This window comes from Mytilus edulis, chromosome 7 (genome assembly GCF_963676685.1).
Source record: "Mytilus edulis chromosome 7, xbMytEdul2.2, whole genome shotgun sequence".
Taxonomy (NCBI): Eukaryota; Metazoa; Mollusca; class Bivalvia; order Mytilida; family Mytilidae; genus Mytilus; species Mytilus edulis.
In genome coordinates, this window is record NC_092350.1 from 49,395,305 (window position 1) to 49,416,049 (window position 20,745).

The following is a 20,745-nucleotide window of genomic DNA, read 5'->3' on the forward strand; positions in this document are numbered from 1 at the left end:
GATTTCTATTAATAAAACTAATAGTTATTGAAAGTCTATGTCTTCTCATTTATTCAGTCGTACATTTTTCTTTTCCTTTTTAATAAATAAAAATCTTTGAGTACGAAACTAATGTGTCAACATTCTTATGTGAAATCATGCCTGAGACACATAAATCTGTCAAGATTTTAAATGCCGAAATGGTAAACATAGTTTCTAAGCTTTAAAATAACAAATATCACACTCACAAAAAATACAATTAGTTTTTATTATATAATGACACAAACAGACATAAAAGGGTGCTAGCAACATAGCATTGTTTACGTGGGTGTCATATCAAAATTGTTATAAATCCATCTATCTGATGTTATAAGGGTGTGTCTTGGTCAATTAAACGAAGAGTCACACATCGGATAAATAAAAATCCAACAACTGATAAATTTGCCATACAGTAAAAGTCAGTTTAATTATTGAGAGGTAACATTTTTGAATTTTTGACTTAAATCATAAGAAACTTCAAATTAAAAAAAATAATGCATATATGGACCATAATTTGCTATTGGGCTCCGTTTCCTATAACTATAGAAAAGTGATAAAATTTGAATTACTGTAAGAAAAGTTGTAACTACATCTAAAGATGCCATTATTTTTATTAACATACAAGTGTATGCTACTCTTCCCTAGAAAAAAAATTGAAATATACGAATTTCAAAGATTCTACAACCGTATTTTTGTGTCGTTTCTCGCGTTACTTTTTGCTTCCGAAGAGCATAACGCTGACTGATTTATAGATAATCGTCACCAGCAAATTCGTAACTTTTGCTTTCAAATAACAAAGAACATCGACCAATAAGAATAGTGAGAAGAAAATGCCGAGAACTATAAGTATTTATGTAGCAGATGTAAGAACAGTGGCGTGATTTTTGTGTCCGATTTCGTAACGCAAATTTTAGATGATGTAATCTGCTTTGTTGTAATAGAATTCTTAAAAACAATATGCAAATATGAACTCTCGCGAGATGTTCAAACAGGTAAATCAGAGATGATTTACATTCTTGTTTTGATCTTCGTAATAATTAAGTAAGAAAATGACGTTATCGTTATGCGTTACATTTCACACGAAACAGAAGTCCAGTTATTTATTAAAATTGTTTTTGTCCTTAAGTTCTAATCATTTCCGGTCATACGTGAAACATGTGACTAACATGTGATCACGCCCTTACAGCCGGACATACGATATACTAGTTCTAAACATTGTTTTTGTTTCCAACGGGATGTTAGCAAACATAATCTGTAGACTTGTTTCGACTTGTTTAAAAAAGGAAAATACAATTTTCAAAGAGATTGCGCCGGGGGTCTATTATTATTCCTATGTGCATAATGTTACATACGATCTTGTGTGAAAATAAATGCCCAATGACTTGACAAAATCGATTTCAAATTTGACCGACGTTTAAACACACTACGTTTCCCAATAACGATGTAAAGGGTCCTTGGAAAATTCAATCGAAATTACGTCTCTTATCATGGTGCCGATGTTCGTTGGATTGATTTTGCTTCAGCAGTAAATATTACTGGATATTTTAGGTGAATAAAGATAATCAAATGAAAAATGCATGTTAATATACCGTTACACTAGGAATGTACAAAGTTGGTAACTTTGTCACAATTTTTAATTATTTTTTTTTATTCATGTTCTGCAAACACTTTTCAGAAACGCAATAAACTTGTCAAAGGAAAAGTAAACTTTTACCAGGCATGACTTGAAAGGAAGAACTTTATTGATTTTAGCCCACTAAAGTAGGTTAAAATGTGGAAACCATGTAGATGGTGTACAGGTCACAAATATCACATGGTGCCTATTTTAAAGATTTTAATTCCAAGTTAAAAGTTTTTTTCTTTACTGGATTTAAAGAATTTTACATTGCCAATGATTTGGAATAAATTTTATATAACTGGAATTTCAAAACCAAATATAAATATATTTTTTTGGCCAAAACATCAAGATACAACGGTTATGGTATCCTGTATCAATGAAGAAAATATGGAAAATTCTGAATAAATTGTACTAATTGTTTTCAAAACAAGCACATATTTAGGAGTTTTATAATACTGTTACATTTAAGATGGATTTTAAGAAAAAGTATACTGTTCAGATTATTTTAAGCAGATTTTGCAATAAAATAAAACTAAAAAAATGCTTTCGGTTTCTTATGGTTTCCTGTCACGTTTAAAAAAACTTTAATATAACATTGAAAATAGATTTTAAATATTAACATGAAGCAAGTAACACTAGTAATGGTGTTTATTTATGCCTTTTGAATTATATTGTGCAAAATAAAGAAAATAAAGATTGGTTTCCTGTTTGGTTTCCTGTCACGTAAACGGTGAATCAAAATGTATTAATTTTTTCTCGAAAAACTCAATTGTTCCATTCATACTATTCTAACACCAACACAACCCACAAAATAAAAGTTAAAATTTTAGAACTTATAAAAAAGGATACAAAAAGAAACCAAAGGCCGAATACCAAATTATGGTCCATATATGTTTTTTTATAACTCAATGGATAGTTTTCATTATAAAACTTATTTACATATACTTTTTTCTGAAGAAAATTCTTTAATATATTCATATTTAGAAGAAGTTTACTTTATTTTAATTGCTTCCTGGAAGGAAGGAAGCAATTCCCCCGACATATTTTCTGTATGCAAAGTGACCTCAGTGTGACCCATCCCGTAAAAATCTGATGATCGCAATACGCATGGATGTCCTTAAAATAAACTATTATCTGAATTTACATGTTAAACACGTGCTCAATTTCCATGCTTTTTTGTTGGTTGTTCATTGATTGTTGACAAACAGGTGACAATCGTTAAACTTCGGCTTCAAAACACAAACTTTAATTACCTGCCATATTTTCACAACAACACTGACCGATTGAAAAAATGTTTGTATGCATTGGTTCAAGAATTGGAAGAACATTATTTTTCACCGGTCACTCGTTTCTTATGACTTTAAAGAAGTTTCTTATGACTTTAAAGAAGTCAAAACATGTATTTATTATAAAAATGTGTTTTCAATTTTAGACTTATCTAAGTCAGAAAATGACAGACTTGTTTTAAGGTCTATTTATGTTAATGAAAAAACTTTATTGTACTTGGTGGCCAAAGTACACCACCTATGACAGCAAAAACCTGTCTGAGAGTTCACAAGGACTTGAGCTATCTATATTTAATTATCTTATTGAACATCCTTACTAAACACAGATGTTTTACCTCATTAAGTGTGGTTCCAGGTGGTTGCATTGTAAGGTTTATTAACATTGTCTCCGACTTTTTAGACTCTCATTCATATTTTTCTTTAGAAGACAAAGCATTGTCTTTTAATGTTGTCATTATTTGATTTAGATGCATGACCTTTAAATAAATATACTTGTAAGAGTCGATATTTGCAAGTTTTTGATTCTGGTCAATTATTTCTTGCTTAACAATATTTGACTTATTAAATGTCTTGTATTAAAGGGAGACAAATCTCAAAACTTACAACTTTAGACCTCTATGAGTCAAAAGCAGATTCAGACTTATTTATGTCTGAGCTCTGACTGCTAAATATGTGTCTGTAACACTAACAGTGTGCATATATACATGTATCTTATACAGTTACAAATGCTAGTCATCTAGTGGAAATGTAACAATAATAAAAAAAATATTGTTACATTGGAGACTTAAATCATGCTAATTGTTGCAATACAGGGTTGGTTAAGGATCCAGTTAATTATGAATATGACAATAATATTTGTGTCTACGGTTACATACTATGATAACGTTATATATTGCTATATTTTTTTCTTATATATTCTGTATTTACCCCTTGATACCATTGTCAGGTGGTAGTATAATGGGGTGTGTAAAATCCTGACTATTGAAAAACAAATAAAAGATAAAAAAAAAAAAACGTTATATATTGTTACATTATTTTAAAGCACTCAATGTACGCTAAATTTATTAAACTTATACATTTGTATAGTTTTATTGCTTAATTTTTTCACTAATAAGAATGAAATTACAATCACAAAATATCTGGACTCTGGAAATGAAAACACTGATCAGATTCCACCAGATTCAATATGTCAGCAAATGTTAACATATCAATGAGGGGGATAGGACCTTTATTGGGACTCCGGGATCAGGTGTTTTTAAGATCAGGATTTCGGGATTGACCCATTCGGGATCCGGGAATTCTTTTTTTCGAATTTCGGGATGTCAGGATTAAAGTTATTTAAATTTTGGCCCCCAGGATTCCGTGTTTAAGCCTGGGATTTCGGGACCAGGACCCCTCCTATCCCCCCTCATCAATTGCAAATTTACTATTGACTTGTATTTTTAAGTTTTATGGGTTTTATGCTTTAACGATGGATATTGAAATCAGAGGTGAATTTAAAATCAGTAATGGACCGCAAAGAAATCATATATTATCATCTTGTTATGTGTTTTCGTACTAATAATAATTTTCACTGCTTACAGTTTTCCCTGTTGAGTTTTTATTCAGGTGTTTACTCAAAATTTTAAAGCATGTTTTGTCGAATGTTTTTATGTATCTAGATTTTTTGGCAAGGCTTACTACAATTTTTTATTGTTTCCAATTACTTTGCAATTTTCGCATGTCCAAAAAACGGCGTCATATGTTTTCGTATGAGTTAAAAATTGGATCAGTACACAGACAGGAAATGACTATAAAATCCAGAAATGAGCATTTTCGAGAGTTGTGGTTCTGATGATCACTTGAATCCTAAAAAATGTTTATATAGAATGATACTGTTAGAAAGTGCACACCATCCAAATAAATTAGATATCAGAAGATATGGTATGAGTGCCAATGAGACAACTCTTCATCCAAGTCACAATTTGTAAAAGCTAACCGTTTATTTAGGTCAAAGTACTGCCTACTTTACAGAGTCTTTGCTCACACAAAACAGCAAGCTATAAAGGGCCTCAAAAATTACTAGTATAAAACCATGCATTCAAACTGAAAAAACAACAGTCTGATCTATAAAAAAAATGAGAAACAAGAAACAAATCCCTAATCAAATGCATTTTAATAGACCACACCGACCATGTGCTAACCTTCACCAAACCTGAAACAATAGCATGAATAGTGTAATATTGCAACATAGAGTGACACGCTATAAAATACCAGTTGAATTGGCTTTACTCAATCAGAAGTTTAGAGCTTGTTTTTGAAGGATCGTTATGTATGAAAATATTACTGAATGGACCTTGAAATGGCAGCATTATAAACACAAGTCAGGAATATGACAGTTGTTATCCATTGGTTTGATGTGTTTGGACTTTTGGTTTTGCCTTTTGATTTTTGATTTTCCTTTTTGAATTTTCCTCGGAGTTCAGTATTTTTGTGTTTTTACTTTTTAATGCAATAGAGATGAATGTTGTTTTATAACAGTTGACTATTTTGGTAAGATTTTTGTCATTTGAACCACATTAACTATGCCTGATCAGGAAAATTTATGTTACCGTTACATGAAAAGTCAATTTTAGTATCTTATCATTTCAGGAGCTAATGTGCATGATGTGTGGAATATAATGGGGTTAAAATGGCAAGTAAAACTGTTTCAATTCCTGGCGTAGTTGAAGAACAACACCACGATGATGACAAACACAGTGTTTCAAGTCAAGATCGATTACTGGTTGTAGATCTAGACAACGATCTGAAAATTCAACAGAATTCTGTCATGGCGGATAATAATAATGATTCTAAAGAAAATAATGGGAAAGATGACATCGCGAAAAATGAAAGCAAAGAAGAGGAGAATGTTGCAAAGGAAGACATAATAGTTGAAAATAAGGAAGGAAATGATGATGAAAACAAAGAAATTCAGAGGAATGGAAGCAGTAAAAGTCCAAAAAAGAAAAAAAAGAAAAGATCAATAAAAGAAAACGAAGTTACTGCAGTAACTGCTGACATGAACAACAGCAGTTCAAAGGAAAACAAGAGAAATAGCAAGGAACAGAGGAATGAAAACACAGGCAAAACCAAGGAAGATATGACTGTTCATTTACATCATGTTCATACAAAGGCAAATGACACTGATGAAAAAGAATCAAACGAAACTCCCAAAACGGCTAAAGACACAAAAAAAGATTCAGATAAACCTTCTACAAATGGAACAGATTCTGAAAAACCATCTATAAAATTAAATGGAAAAGAACTAAACAATTCAACTAATAAAATGGATGAAATTACTATTGAAGCTGGTGTCGATGAATTAGATGGTTACTCCAAGGTTACAGCTGAAGACCAAGTGGATGCATTGAGTCAGTTCTCATATAAAGAGGCGAAAGATTTCAAATATTATTTCCAGCACCCATATTTTAGGTTATTTATAGCCTACTTTGTAACATTTTGCAATTTCTTGATTTATGCTGAAGATCCTGTAGCCCACAGTAAAAAAGAATGCAATATTCCTGTAGTTGGCAATGATTTTGCCTTCGTGTGTACAAGGTACCCGTCAAACGCATGGAGCTTACTAAAAGTTGTTTTGTGGTTTTCTGCTATAATTGTTGGGATGATTATTGGGAAGCTTGTAGTCCACAAGCTTTTTTTCTGTAAGTGCATGAATATATATACATATAAGTATTATAACAAAAACCACTAAGTTTGTACATGTCTGTAGTACCTTTAATAGAAGTAAATATTTTGTAAGTAACTTATTTGGCTTTATGGCATGTATGGCAGAAATATACATGTATCGTTTTTTTTAGATTATTTTTTTTTATAGATTCTGATGCAAATTAATGGTAGGCTATAACACATCTTTAGCTTACTAATGTATTACATAAATCAAAACATAGTCAAGTCATTACAATATTTTAGTACCATCATCATGATCATATTGGCCTGATAGTCCTAAAAAATAATAATAATTATACATGAAGGAGTAAAAAAACCCAACCAGATGATCACTACATCTTATGCATTCATACTAATGAAGTAATATTTTCACCTTTGATGGTTACCAGTTTGGTAAGTGTTCGATGTTCTTAATTACATCACCTTTTTCTTCATTATACGAGTCAGTACATATTACAAAGCAGTGCAAATGCTAATATATATTTATTTTTTCTATTATATATAAAACATGCAACACACATGAGGTAATACAGTACACACAAGGATATTCAGTTAAAAATCACTATTGCTGCTGTCCAGTGATTAACAATGAATCATCGTGACTGCTGATGATTTGAGGGGATATTGGCGATAACACAAATTAAAGACCTATATATAGACTTTGGATTCATTATTATTTGTGGGATTCAAATTTCAAGGGGTTCAGTTTAACCACAAATTTAAATGTTCAATAAAGAACAAATTTTCAATTGACTTGTATTCCGAATTTGGTAAAACCAAAAACTTGAATATCCACCACAATACAATTACGTCACAAGTAAGTTCAAGTGGTATCAACTAAAATAAACCAACTCATATCATTCACAAATCAGCACTTAAAAGGTTTCTGGTTGAATCACCTTGTGTGTACTGTACATGTATGTCCTAACAAGGCTTCCTCTGAGGGAAATAGGGAGGAGTTGTACAGAAGTTTAAATTCTTTATCTTTGAATTTAATGGAATAGTAAAAGTGATGTTATTTATCAGACTTTATCTCTCCTGAATGAAGTGAATAGAAAACTTTGCAGATATATTCATATATACTTCTCCCAATTTGAAGAGCCTTGTTTGACAAATTGCAAGCACACATTATTAGCTGATTTTATAAATTTGTGTTGGAATGAAGGAACCATGGTATGCTGGCTAGCCTTTATGATCATGTATAGAATGTGTCATCATGGTTCATTTTGCAAACCCCAAAATTATGCTTTGGGCATGATGGGTGACATTTTCAGAGGCATTTAATTATGTACAGGTGATTTAAATAAAATTTACTCTTTGTGGTGAATTTTTCAGCAAATCCTGGTCAAAAATGCATTAATGGTGATCCGCTATAAAATATCTCTGTAATACCATAATTACATAGTGATATTAAAAGAATCGGCTTGTGTGAACTTTTTTTAATCAAGGGAGGCAATTTCTAAGAGCTATGCATAATTTTTTGTTATCTCCCTTAGCCTGAGGTAACTGTAGTCATTATAGAAATTGATAAGGGCCTGGCATTGAAATTTAGAGAGTTCTTTAGTTTTAACTTTGTCCATCCCTCTTTACATCTGTCCATTTACAATTTCTCATGACAAGTTTCTCCTATATTTATGCTTTTGAAAAGAACAACATATCATAAAGTCTACTTGAAATTCTTTCAATTCCCTCAAAAATAACTTTCAAACATCTTTGTCTTGCTTTTGACTGACCACAAAGTTTGATTGCATGTTGTTTTGCTGTGCACACAACTCCTCCTTTGAATCAAATGCCAGTCAGTGTAATATTGAGAATTATCAGGTTCTAGAACTTGATAATAGTTTTTAAACTGCAAATGTATAACATCAGTATGTGGTAATATGCAGTACCACCCCACAAACAATACTATTTGCCTATTAAAATTTCTATATTAAGAAATTGAAACTTTTCAGAAGCTTTCTTATTTTCTTTTAACAGTAATATTAACAGGTATTTAACATTAGGAACAAAATGGCATGACAAATGTATTTTAATTAAATGCATGTCATTTTCTAGTCTGTTTTCAATTACACGATTTATTATGCATTCGGTTTAAAACATCATTTTTATGAGCGTTATATAATAAGCGTCATTCTGCATAAAAGTAACTATATTAGATCAAATAAGCATGAACAGAAATGCACCTTTTATAACATTTGTATAAGACATGTAAGAACTCAAGTTTAAGTTATTTGACCATTGTTTACTTGTGTAACATTGAATTTTATTGCTGTTTCCTCTTTGTGGAAAATATATCACATAAGGAGATTGATGTCATTTAAACATGTTAAATGTTTAAAGACAACACAGTTACAAATAAAGATATCTTCTATGAACCTTAATTTTTATGCACAAAGTAAAATAACAAAAATACTGAGCTTCAATGAAAATTCAAAACGGAAAGTCCCTTATCAAATGGCAAAATCAAAAGCTCTGACACATCAAACGAATGGATAACAACTGTCATATTCCTGTCTTCAATAAACAGATAACAGATATGAATCATGATGCTCCAAAACAGTTGAAATTATAAAATCTTTTAAGCCTACATAATTTTTGTGCACATTTTTAAATGAATCACCTGTCAATTCTAACACTAACGTCAAACCAAAACAAAATATTCATTATAAAATATTGATTTTAACTTGTTTTCCATTTATTTACATCCTTATTTTTTTCTTCAGGTAAACTGTTGAGACTGAAGATGTTCTGTGAAGACCAAGGATCTTGGATGATTATGTTTTTATCCTCACTGATCAGTGTATTTATCTTTTCCTGGTTGTATAATGCTTTCCTCCTAGCTGGAGGAAGTTCCACAGAAGATTATAGAATATCTGGATTACTTGGATTATCCAATTCTATTTTTATGAAGGCAGCTGCCACTGGAACCTGGTGTGGAGATTTTTTTACTGCTTGGATGGTACTTGTATTCATTATTTAGTTGTTTTTGACAAATAGATATACATAAAGCGTGCTCTTGTTTGAATTTGAAGTCCAATATAAAAAGGCTAGTTCATGTAGCTTCTTCCTTAGGAAATGACCATTTATTTTTAAGAGGGGGAGGGGGAGGGGGGTATTCTAAAATAAAATTTAATTCTGAACTTTGAGAATAAGTATTGATCAGGGTAAAGGCTAATAGTAATACTTTGAATATATCAATATGTTAAATGAACTTGATAGTTTTCTTCACAAAATTATTTAAACACTTCTGAACAGAATTTATCTCTTAATTGCTCTTAATATATACTTTTTACAAACCAAATTATATCATGTATATTCAATAGAAGTTTTGCATGCAAATTGTAAATAGTCAAACTTTTCTTAATTCAACAGGTTACAGATATGATGCTTCAAGAGAAGCTATATCCTTACTGGGGCAGACCAGTCAGAAAATGGTGGAATAGAAAATATAACAGAATTATTTTGTTCTGGATCGTGACATCAGTTACTTCTTTCACTGTTCTGTTCACCATCGCTACAGATTATATACAATGGGATAAACTTCATCGAGACTTCTTATCCAGCAACGAGGTTTCCCGAGCTTTCTTAGCATCCTTTATATTGGTCATGGATATATTAATTGTTGTACAGGTAATATTTATTTTAAATATACACAAATAAAATTGAGAATGGAAATGGGGACTGTGTCGAAGAGACAATAAACTGTCCAAAGATCAGATAACAGCCGAAGGCCACCAATGGATGTGCAATGCAGAAGGAAATTCCACACCCAGAGGCATGCTTCACCTGGCCCCTAACACATAAATGTATACTACTTCAGTGATAATGGATGTCATACTAAACTCAGAAATATATAAAAGAAACTGTAAATATCAAAATAAAGTTGTAATGGTAAAGCTAACATTAAGACTTGAATTTGAAAACTCTGAAATCTATGGTTATGGTGAAGCTTCCATGCAACTGATGTTACTGTCCTTTGCTGACACTCCACTGAGATGTTGTAAGAATTGACCCTGCTTCCTATGCATAATTAGATCTACAAAAAAATTCTAATAAACTATTTCTACCAGAATGATCAAAACAGCTGAACCATTGATCTAATACTATCTCAAAAGACACCTACATCATCTTGTGAGCAGACTCACATAATGGGAAAATATTCTGATTAATAATTTTAATAATATTATTTATTGCTATTTTACGAAATTTTTCTTTGATCTTACTGACTGATAATTTTCTTTCTGAGCACAGTAGAGTGATATGAAAAATTAAGGCTAGAAACTAAGGATGCATGTGCTTTTGCCAATGTAAACCGATGTCATCATAGACAAAATAGTGATAAACAGATTATCATTGGTTATAGTTACTCAATTGTTTTTAAAGGCAGTGCTTTAAGGCCTGACTTTTAAGTCATGAGGTTCATCTTTTCATAAGCAATCTATGCAGGGGGTCTTTTTGCCAGAAATAGATCCGGAAATGTTCGAATTTCTCCTCTTCTTTTTATGGTATGATATGGTTTTTGTTTCTTTCATTTACATTGGGGACTAAAGAAACGATCAGTGTGTATTGTTCGTTTTATAGAACTTGTTATTAGTGTGTATTTTGCATTATAAGCAGTCAACCTGACTACAAACTATCATTATGTGTATTCCGTGTGGAAAGAGGTCGGGTCAATTTCGAGTGTTATCTGACATCTAAAGATTCTTTCAGACGTTGATAAAACAATGAAAAGTCGACTGAACATGATTAATATTGCATCTTCTATAATTCAAAGCGGAATTCGGTTTATGAACGAGAAACCGTAAAGCGTTTTCAATTTCGGTATTAGTTATGTATGTTGTCTACGTATTATCCTGGTTCCCGGTACTACGTTCCAGGTTTTAGCTATTTGATATATGTGATGTGTAACATTACGATCGGGTATACGTGGTACCAGCCAATCTACGTGTGTATGTGTACATGATTTCCCGCCAAAATGACCGACATACAGCTATGGAAAAATAGTCCATAAACGTTCCGTATAATGATATGCAAATTCATAATTAATCGTAACTTTTTTTATCTTTGTATAATAAATATAACAAAATGGATTCCACAAAATTGAAGATAGCATTATTTTACAAGGATTTCTCATATTTTTCTCACTTCCGGGCGCAGTAATACGTATGTTTTGAAGAAGTTCGAAGAATTTGACAAAGTGAATTGAGAAGGAAACGGATAGATATACGTCCTTGCTATCAGGTAAAACAATTTAAATGTACAGAACAAACACATTTACTTCACACAAATAGTACAGGCTTAAGCTTTTTATTGTCTTATACACGACTGTAGTCTAGTGTTTAAACGACGGCGGTGACCTACAAGGTACGGGTCATACTGGGTCAAGTCTAAATATGTAAACATATCCACGTGCTATTAGGTAGAAAGCATCGTAATGCAATATCTACAATTTTTCCTCCTTTATACATCGTTTAACCAGATATATTTCTCCTTTATACATCGTTTAACCAGATATATTTCTCCTTTATACATCGTTTAACCAGATATATTTCTCTTTTAAATACACTTATAAAACACGGGTGGTATGTACGTATCTTTTTAGTGTTTTCTTGTCCTTATTAAAGTTCATTTGTTGATGTTTAAATATTTTTGAACGACTGAACACAGGAGTGAATGAATGCAACAATTATATATACTGAAGACTTGGGCTGTACAATGATAGTGTACGTATATCATGCTGATAATTATTCTAGCAGTAATTATATTAATTTAGGATGTAATGACAGGAATTCATGAGCTATGCCTCAGGCTTTCTGAAAAAATATCAATGACAATGTAAACAGGAACGAAACATTGACACGAATGATGCTCTCTTCTATGTTATAGTTATTTAGGTATGTGTGTTGCACAAGTTTCAAAAAAACTTAAGTTATAAAACTTTTTTTCAGGGCACAAACCCACATTAAAGAGACTTGTCTACTGCCATACCCATCCTATTTTCATGCACCATTTGCAATCAAGAGACTGAATGGTTTGCAAAATTAAAAATCATGACGGTGTCCAATTAAAACAAAAGAACTAAACTGGATGAATATTGTAGGAGAAATCTAGAGGAAAGTTTTGATTTGTGAAATTGGTTTTCCTGAAAAGTCATTCATCCTAGCCTGCAGGAAGGAACTATAACTGTCCACCACCAACTGACGAGCTAATGTTGAGCTTCACATATGGAATTACTCAAATACCATCAATGTCTATGTTTTCAGCACAGATTTCACTAGTTATGACACAGCTGTGCTTTTTTTATACCTGTTAAAGAATTGTATACTAAATTTTATTTTTTTATCAATAAATATATATTGTGTCATTTAAGAACTTGTATTTTGCCAAAAGATGCATACTAGTGAATGAAAGTGGTGCAGTTCATTTTTCTTTGGTATATAGAATTGAATTACAATTGTTCATGTTATTGGAATGCTTATAAAAATAAGGAGATGTGGTACAATGTATATGATATTTAGTGAGTTTATCAAGCAAAAGTGAATAAGAAATAGGTATAAGCAGTTACAGGTACTACTGTACAATCTCAAACAATGAGAAAAACTCATACCGTAAAGAGAATTTCATATTTACATGTAAGTTTTGTTTTTGCGTTGAATAATTTTCTTCTATTGTTTTAATTGCAAATATGGGAAGTTGTTAAAATGCTAATGAGACAGCTGTTATGGCCACAGAGCCTTAATTGAAAACTTCTTTTTCATTCATTTCGGTAGATTTTGCCTGGAGTTAGAAACATATCTGACAACTTTTCAAAATGCACATGGGGGTTTTACGTGAAAGATGGTTCATATAGTCATACAAAACCTTCAAGGGGGCCTTCAAATGGAAGCAGGACAAGTCGCCCCACTGGTCAATCGCCCCACTTTTTAAAAAACCGCCACAAACTGATTTATCAAATCGCCCCACATGTGAAATTGGTTAAATCATGTTTAATATTACTCCTGCCAACTCGCCCTACTAATAAAAAAACGGTAATATTTAGATTAATATATATATATATATATAATTAATAATAAAAACTCGCACCACTTTAATGAAAACTAATCTACACAGAATACAAACAAACCGAAAATTAATTTAATTACTATTATTGATATATACTGAAATTATATATAATTCTAAAAAAAAAACTCATTGTTGAAGAATAACTGTAAGTTTTAAAGCTTAGTTATTTGCATAACAATTGAAAAGAAACCTGTTAAATGTATCATAATGCAATATAAGGAATTGAACTTATATTCAATGGGAAAACATCTTTTTCCATAAGTGGGGCGAGTTGGCATTACTAAATTCATCCTGGTTAATAATATATTTATCTAGATTTCACCGATTTCCATTAGGTGGGACCAGTTGGCAGGAGTAATATTAACCGGATTTAACACAGTTCACAAGTGGGGCGATTTGGTAATCCAGGTTGGGGCAGTTTTTTTGTCAACCCTGCGACTTTTTTTGCAGAAAGCTCGACATAGGGATAGTGATCCTACGGCGGCGGCGATGTTAGCTCAGTTCTTAAAAGCTTTATATTTTAGAAGGTGGGAGACCTGGATGCTTCATATTTTGTATATGGTTGCCTCATGTTACGAAGTTTCCGTCAGTCACATGTCCAATGTCCTTGACCTAATTTTCATGGTTCAGTGACTACTTGAAAAAAAAGTTAAATTTTTTTGTAATGTTAAATTCTCTCTTATTATAAGTAATAGGATAACTATATTTGGTATGTGCATACCTTGCAAGGTCCTCTTGCCCGTCAGACAGTTTTCACTTGACCTCGACCTCATTTCATGGATCAGCGAACAAGGTTAAGTTTTGGTGGTCAAGTCCATATCTGAGATACTATTAGCAATAGGTCTAGTATATTCGGTGTATGGAAGCACTGTAAGGTGTACATGTCCAACTGGCAGGTGTCATCTGACCTTGACCTCATTTTCATGGATTAGTGGTTATAGTTAAGTTTTGTGTTTTGGTCTGTTTTTCTTATACTGTTTGCAATAGGTTTTCTATATTTTGTGTATGGAATGGTTGTAAGGTGTACAGGTCTACCTGGCAGGTGTCATATGACCTTGACCTCATTTTCATGGTTCAGTGGTCAAAGTTAAGTTTTTGAGTTTTGGTCTGTTTTTCTAATACTATATGCAATAGGTCAACTATATTTGGTGTATGGAAATATTTCATGATCTACATGTCAGTCGCGCAGGTTTTATTTGACCTTGATCTCATTTTTTACGGTTCATTGCTCAGTGTTAAGCTCTTGTGTTTTGGTCTGTTTTTCTTAAACTATAAGCAATAAGTCAATTTTATTTGTTGTATGGAAGAATTGTTAGCTGTACATGCCAACCTGTCATGGTTTATCTGACCCTGACCTCATTTTCATGGTCCAAAGGTCAATGTTTAGTTTTCTTGGTTTATGTTAAGATTAAGTGACAGTTGTAATAAAGCTTTATTATTAGGACTATCAACATAATATCAATGATTAGTAAAGAAGGCGAGACATTTCAGTGTGTACACTCTTGTTTTTAAAGTGGGGCGAGTTAGTGAAAAAGTGGGACGATTTGTCATGGATTCCCTTCAAATATATTCTAATGTGGTTTTTGGCTTCTTCGTGCATTAACAAGCTCATAGCCATTGTTGAATTAATTGTTTTCTTTAAAATAGTCGACAAAATTGCTCTTACAAAATTGCCATTTGGGAGCCTCGAGCTCGATGGGGGAAATACTCTGCAAATACTGACAGTTGGCAGGTATGGTCATCAAAAAAGTTGACATGTTTCTATGTACATTTACCATTATGTTACTTGATGTTCTTGCTATACACACAGTACAGAGACTAGTCAATCTTTGTGAACTATTTTTTATGGGAGTCATAGAATATGCGTATACAATCAATAATTAAAAATAGTCTATTTATATTGAAAAGAAAAAGTTCTTATATGTCTAAAGAAGAGGGACGAAAGACACAAAAGGGACAGTCAAACTCATAAATTTAAAGCAAACTGACAAGACCATGGCTAAAAATGCATTTCATGGGAGGCACAGAAAATATACTGTAAACAGTAGACTATAGATATAGGTGAACTAGGTACAAAAGAACTCTAAATCTTAAATTCTACAAACCACCTCTGTTCTATGGAAGATAATGATATAACTGGACTAGAAATACACACAACCTGTAATTAACTGCCTTTACAGCGCTTTCACGCTTTGATTCTCACTCTTTCTCAAGCAAGAAAAATCAATCATGTTGAGATGACCAACTAACCTATAAAAATATCATATTCTTTTATTGTTCACCAACCTTAATTCAATATTCTTTTCTTATAAAAATAAGATGTGTTATGGTTGGTCAGTGTTCCAGCTAGGATTTCAAAAGGGCAGGGTGCCAATCCTGGAAAAGGGCATTTAACACGCGATATGATAATATGAAAAGGGCATATTTTAATAAAAGATGTTAATCAAACATTGTGTTTATTCGTTGAATCACAGGTTATACAAGAACAACATCATTAGCCCATATAGAACTTTATCTTTCTACTTTTAAGGCTGAAAAACTTGTCAAGCAGCTTGTCACACAAGTTTTTTTATCATTGCTTGGCACAGTTGAACTTTATATGCAGCATGTTTTGAAAGATGCTATGTTTCATACTGTTTCTATGGTCTGCCACATTTTACCAGTTTCACCTTTCTTCCCCTGCTGTGCTTAAATTGTATCAAAAATAAAGAATACAGAAAAAGTAACCAAGGCACCCTACCAACACTGCTACTAAGACCCTCTTTAACTTTTCCCATAACTCAAAATAAATACCTAAACATATATATTCTAAAGCAAGAAGTATGAAGACATATTTTAGAATATGTAAATGGGTTAGGCAGCAACCATTTGATTTTCTGGGGGGGGCTATGTTTTTTTTTTCTGTGCAAACTTTTTTTTTTGTCTTCGGCGAAGAACAATCTATTTTTTTAGCGACAAACCGAAAACAAATTTTTTCTTTCAATTTTAGCATTACATATATATAGTGGCAGCTGCGGGTGAAACAAACAAATTTTTTTTCTCAGGGTCGAAAACAAATTATATTTTTCACCAAAACCTGGAAACAAACTTTTTTTTCCAAAAAAAACCATAGCCCCCCCCCCAGAAAATCAAATGGTTGCTGCCTTACTCAATGCTAGGGAAAAACTCAGATTGAGTTATCTTTCTTTATTTGGGTGTGCTCCTTCTTTGGAGGATTATAAACAGTACATAAATATGATGTAAATATGATCACAATATGGCAGCCGATTTTGTTATTTTCGTATCAAAAATGAAGGCAAACAATGACAAATACGTCTGAATTTTCTGTTTATTTCACGGAAAACAAGTAAACAATTTCTTCAACGAGTTTATTATGGTTTTCAACTTTCTGTCATTACGTTTCCTCCATGAAACTACGGTAAACATCGCAAATTGTGCCCAAGTTGTATGCACATTTCCTCAAAGATAATTGCCGACAGACCTATTCTATTTGAATGAATTAATGTTTATGATCATTAATGACCCATCCGATATAAAACGGATTACCTATAACAACAGATTATGACACCAGTTGCAACCGTTGATTAGCTTGGGGTGGTAAACAAAGTCATAAACTTTTCCCCAGGTAAAATTTAGTAATTAGCGTATCATATCAATATGAACAAATTAATATGCAATCGATCTTCAAAAAAGGCAGGGCGCCCTGGAAACTGTAAAAAGGGCAAAGGGCGCCACTCGGCAAAGGGAGGGCGCTGCACCCTCTGAAAACGGTCTAGCTGGAACACTGTTGGTATTGAGACAACTTTCCATAAGAGATCTTTTTATTTCAGGATTGGGACTTTCCATATTTTGTGAGTGCTATCGATATAAAGCTTCCTGGTATAAACACAGCCCATATCAGGTTTGACATTCCTAAATGCTTCAGACCAGATAAATGGCAGATCCATATAACAGGTATGTTTAAATATGTATATAAAAAAGAAGATGTGGTATGATTGCCAATGAGAAAACTCTTCACAAGAGACCAAATGATACAGAAATTAACACCTAAAGGTCACTGTACATCTTCATCAATGAGCAAATTCTAGCATAGTCAGCTATAAAAGGCCCCGAAATGACAAATGTTAAACATTTCAAACAAGAAAACTAACAGCCTAGTTTTATATACAAATTAATAAATGAAAAACTAATATGTAACACAGAAACAAACGACAGCCACTGAAATATAGGTATGGATTACAGTAATTTGAATCATCCTTTGAATAGTATTTTCCCTTTAACTGTAACTAGAAATTTCAGCATCACTAATTAAGTACCAATATTACTTATTTTTATTGAGTATTATTCAAGTACTTGGTGAAAATATTTGAAACTTATGACAGACAAAAACAATTATCTGGTAACTTCTGGGAACAAAATAAAAAAATAGATTTTGTTTGGTTTAATGAAGAAATATACCATGTAAACTGTGGATTCATTCATATTCATTGGATACCAATTTTTGTGAGTACAGGGGATCCACAAAGTAAAATTTTCCACAAATCACAAATTTCCTTAAGGAATATATATGCAGACTTTGCCAAATCTATTATCAATTATACTGAATATCCACAAAAATGGAAGTTTTCCTCAATCCACTAAAATTGGTACCCATGAAAATAAATGAATCCACAGTAACCCCAAAATGTTGTCTTACAGGTAAATGGTTCAACTATGGTATCCTGTTCCTTGTTATGATACTTGACCTAAACATGTGGAAGAATCAGATATTTTACGCTCCATATGATTATGGTCAGTATACGGATAATGACGGGAAAATCCATACCGTCAATGACGATTTTAGCTTAGACAACCATAACGAAACCTTGATGAGTTTTAGTTACAGGAATTCTACCATCAACCCACTGACCAATCAGACATACATTTCTGAAGATGGTGTAATGAATTCACGGTTTTATGATAATAGTTTAGCAGTGAAGGCAATTGCCTTTATCCCTGCAATAGCGGCTTTCATCACATTTGGAGTACTTGTTTGGCAGTTTGGGCGATTCAAACCATCCAAAACAGATCCATATGCAGGAAGGCTGTTAAAAAGACCAAAACCAAAGAAGAAATCTTCATTCAGATTATTTACAGAAGGTTTTGGGAAGAAGTTTTCACTCAGAAACAGAGTGAAGGCTGTTCCAAAACTTCTTGCTTTTACTCGTCGTCGTAATACAAATACAAAGGCTGATTTTCCAGAAAACGATCGACCATCTACAGATCCAGCAACATAGAATTAATTATTGTATGAAATTTATTTTCTTATTACCATAACATGTAGTGTATTCATTCTCCTTGAATACATTAGACAAAAAAATGAAGTCTTAGAATAATTGAAATTATTTAAGATACAAAATTTATATTTACAATTGTTTTAGTGGGACTCAATATGCTTACTGTATTCTTTGGGTTAAAAATAGATTCAAAGTATCTTAATACCTTGTTTGTTGTTTTAATGCTTTGTTATTAATTATATAAGGCTGCGCTTATTTTTTCAAATAACATTGATAGTTGTTCAAATATAGTACATGGTCATTGTACTTGTTGTACAATGTTTTCATAAAAGTTGTACATGTTGTACAATGTTTTCATAAAAGTTGTACATGTTTCAGATTTGTAGAAGTTGAAAGCATTTTCTTCATGTTCTTGCAATAGAATTTGAAATGATGTCTGTGCTTATTAACTGTAATAACATTAGTAGTGATTCCAATATATTACAAAGTTGGAAGTTGTATGTGTCGCCAATTTATAGAAAGCATTACCCTTACATGCCTTATAATACAATTGAATACACCTTATCGCTATTTGTCCGCCATTACTGGCCATGGATATCACACAGGTTCCCGTAAATTTTTTATGTCACAAAACAAAATATCTGACGCCACAATGGAAAAGTGATTGTTGTATGCGTCAAAAGTTCAAGCGGCCGGGTCAGCTGGGATTAGCGATAATGTGTATTGAATTTGAAATGATAAGCAAAATTACATGAATTAATGTTTAGAAGTTCTAGTTCAAAATTGTTGCATTAGTTCATATCAGATTTAAATTACTCATATAGGTTTGCTGCATTTGAAATGGTTCTCTTTGATGAAGCCATAGAAATGTGAAAAAACAAACATTAGGAGCTACAAAATCAAATGGTTAGAAGAATAATTTGCAATACGAAAATAAGTTTGAGTAAAAATTGAGTAGCATAGTGAAAAGTTCATACAATTGTACCACAATTTTACAACTTTTATGGTTCTATTCATTATTTTAGATTTTGTATCATAGGTAATCATGAAACTGCTAAAGTTAATTTTTTTATGTAAATTTTTGTGTGTGTAAATTTAATGATTTTATTTCATCCTTGTACATTTTAAGGTAAAATGTCAAGTACAAAATATGTATCACAATTTTCTAAATCTTTCTGATGCAGGAATTTAGAAATAAGACAAGTTTTTGTTTAGTTTTTTCATGTACATAACATTATGTTGAATCTTAGTTTTGTTAAACAGTTATTTCTATGTTCATAACGAGTATTTTCTGTTGATGTTTTTTTTATTTGTTTTGTATTTTTAACATTTTTTATTCTTAATTTACCATCCTATCCCTGTGATAATTTATTTGATATTTAAAGAACATTGTCATATGTGTATATTGTTTTTGTTAATTCACCTTATTCATACATATATGTGTGCTAGTTACTTTTCCAGTAAATTAATATATTTTTCAGAACATTTTCAAGGCATGTTTTCATATTCAGTTTGAGGTAAAACAAATCTATATTTATTTCCTTCTTTTATTTTTTAGACTGCTTTTTATGTTTATACACTGTACTTAATTTGCTATCTATCTGATGTTATTATATTTTCAGATTTCTATCATTAAATTCTACTTATTTAAAATAAATTGACCCCTAAAATTTAGATATAAAATAGAGCTATTGAGAAAAAAAAATAAAAAAAATTGACACACACAGATATTCCTTGAAAGTCTTTTTATTGTGTTCTTGTATTTTTAGATAATGTT

At 31.8% G+C, this 20,745-nt stretch overlaps 1 protein-coding gene across 2 annotated transcripts; it reads left to right on the forward strand.

Moving 5' to 3' along the window:
• The first annotated feature begins 104 nt into the window (after positions 1-104).
• Positions 105-19,441, forward strand: LOC139481713 (transmembrane protein 117-like). Of its 2 annotated transcripts, none has more exons than XM_071265182.1 (6): positions 105-182; positions 5,554-6,605; positions 9,354-9,589; positions 10,003-10,260; positions 17,523-17,646; positions 18,391-19,441. In XM_071265182.1, the coding sequence occupies exons 2-6, from the start codon at positions 5,594-5,596 to the stop codon at positions 18,966-18,968; spliced, it is 2,208 nt and encodes a 735-aa protein (XP_071121283.1). In that variant the 5' UTR covers positions 105-182; positions 5,554-5,593; the 3' UTR covers positions 18,969-19,441. The 2 variants fall into 2 exon arrangements, with proteins under 2 accessions (XP_071121283.1, XP_071121284.1); XM_071265183.1 differs by lacking the exon at positions 105-182 and adding an exon at positions 315-456.
• Positions 19,442-20,745: the final 1,304 nt, after the last annotated feature.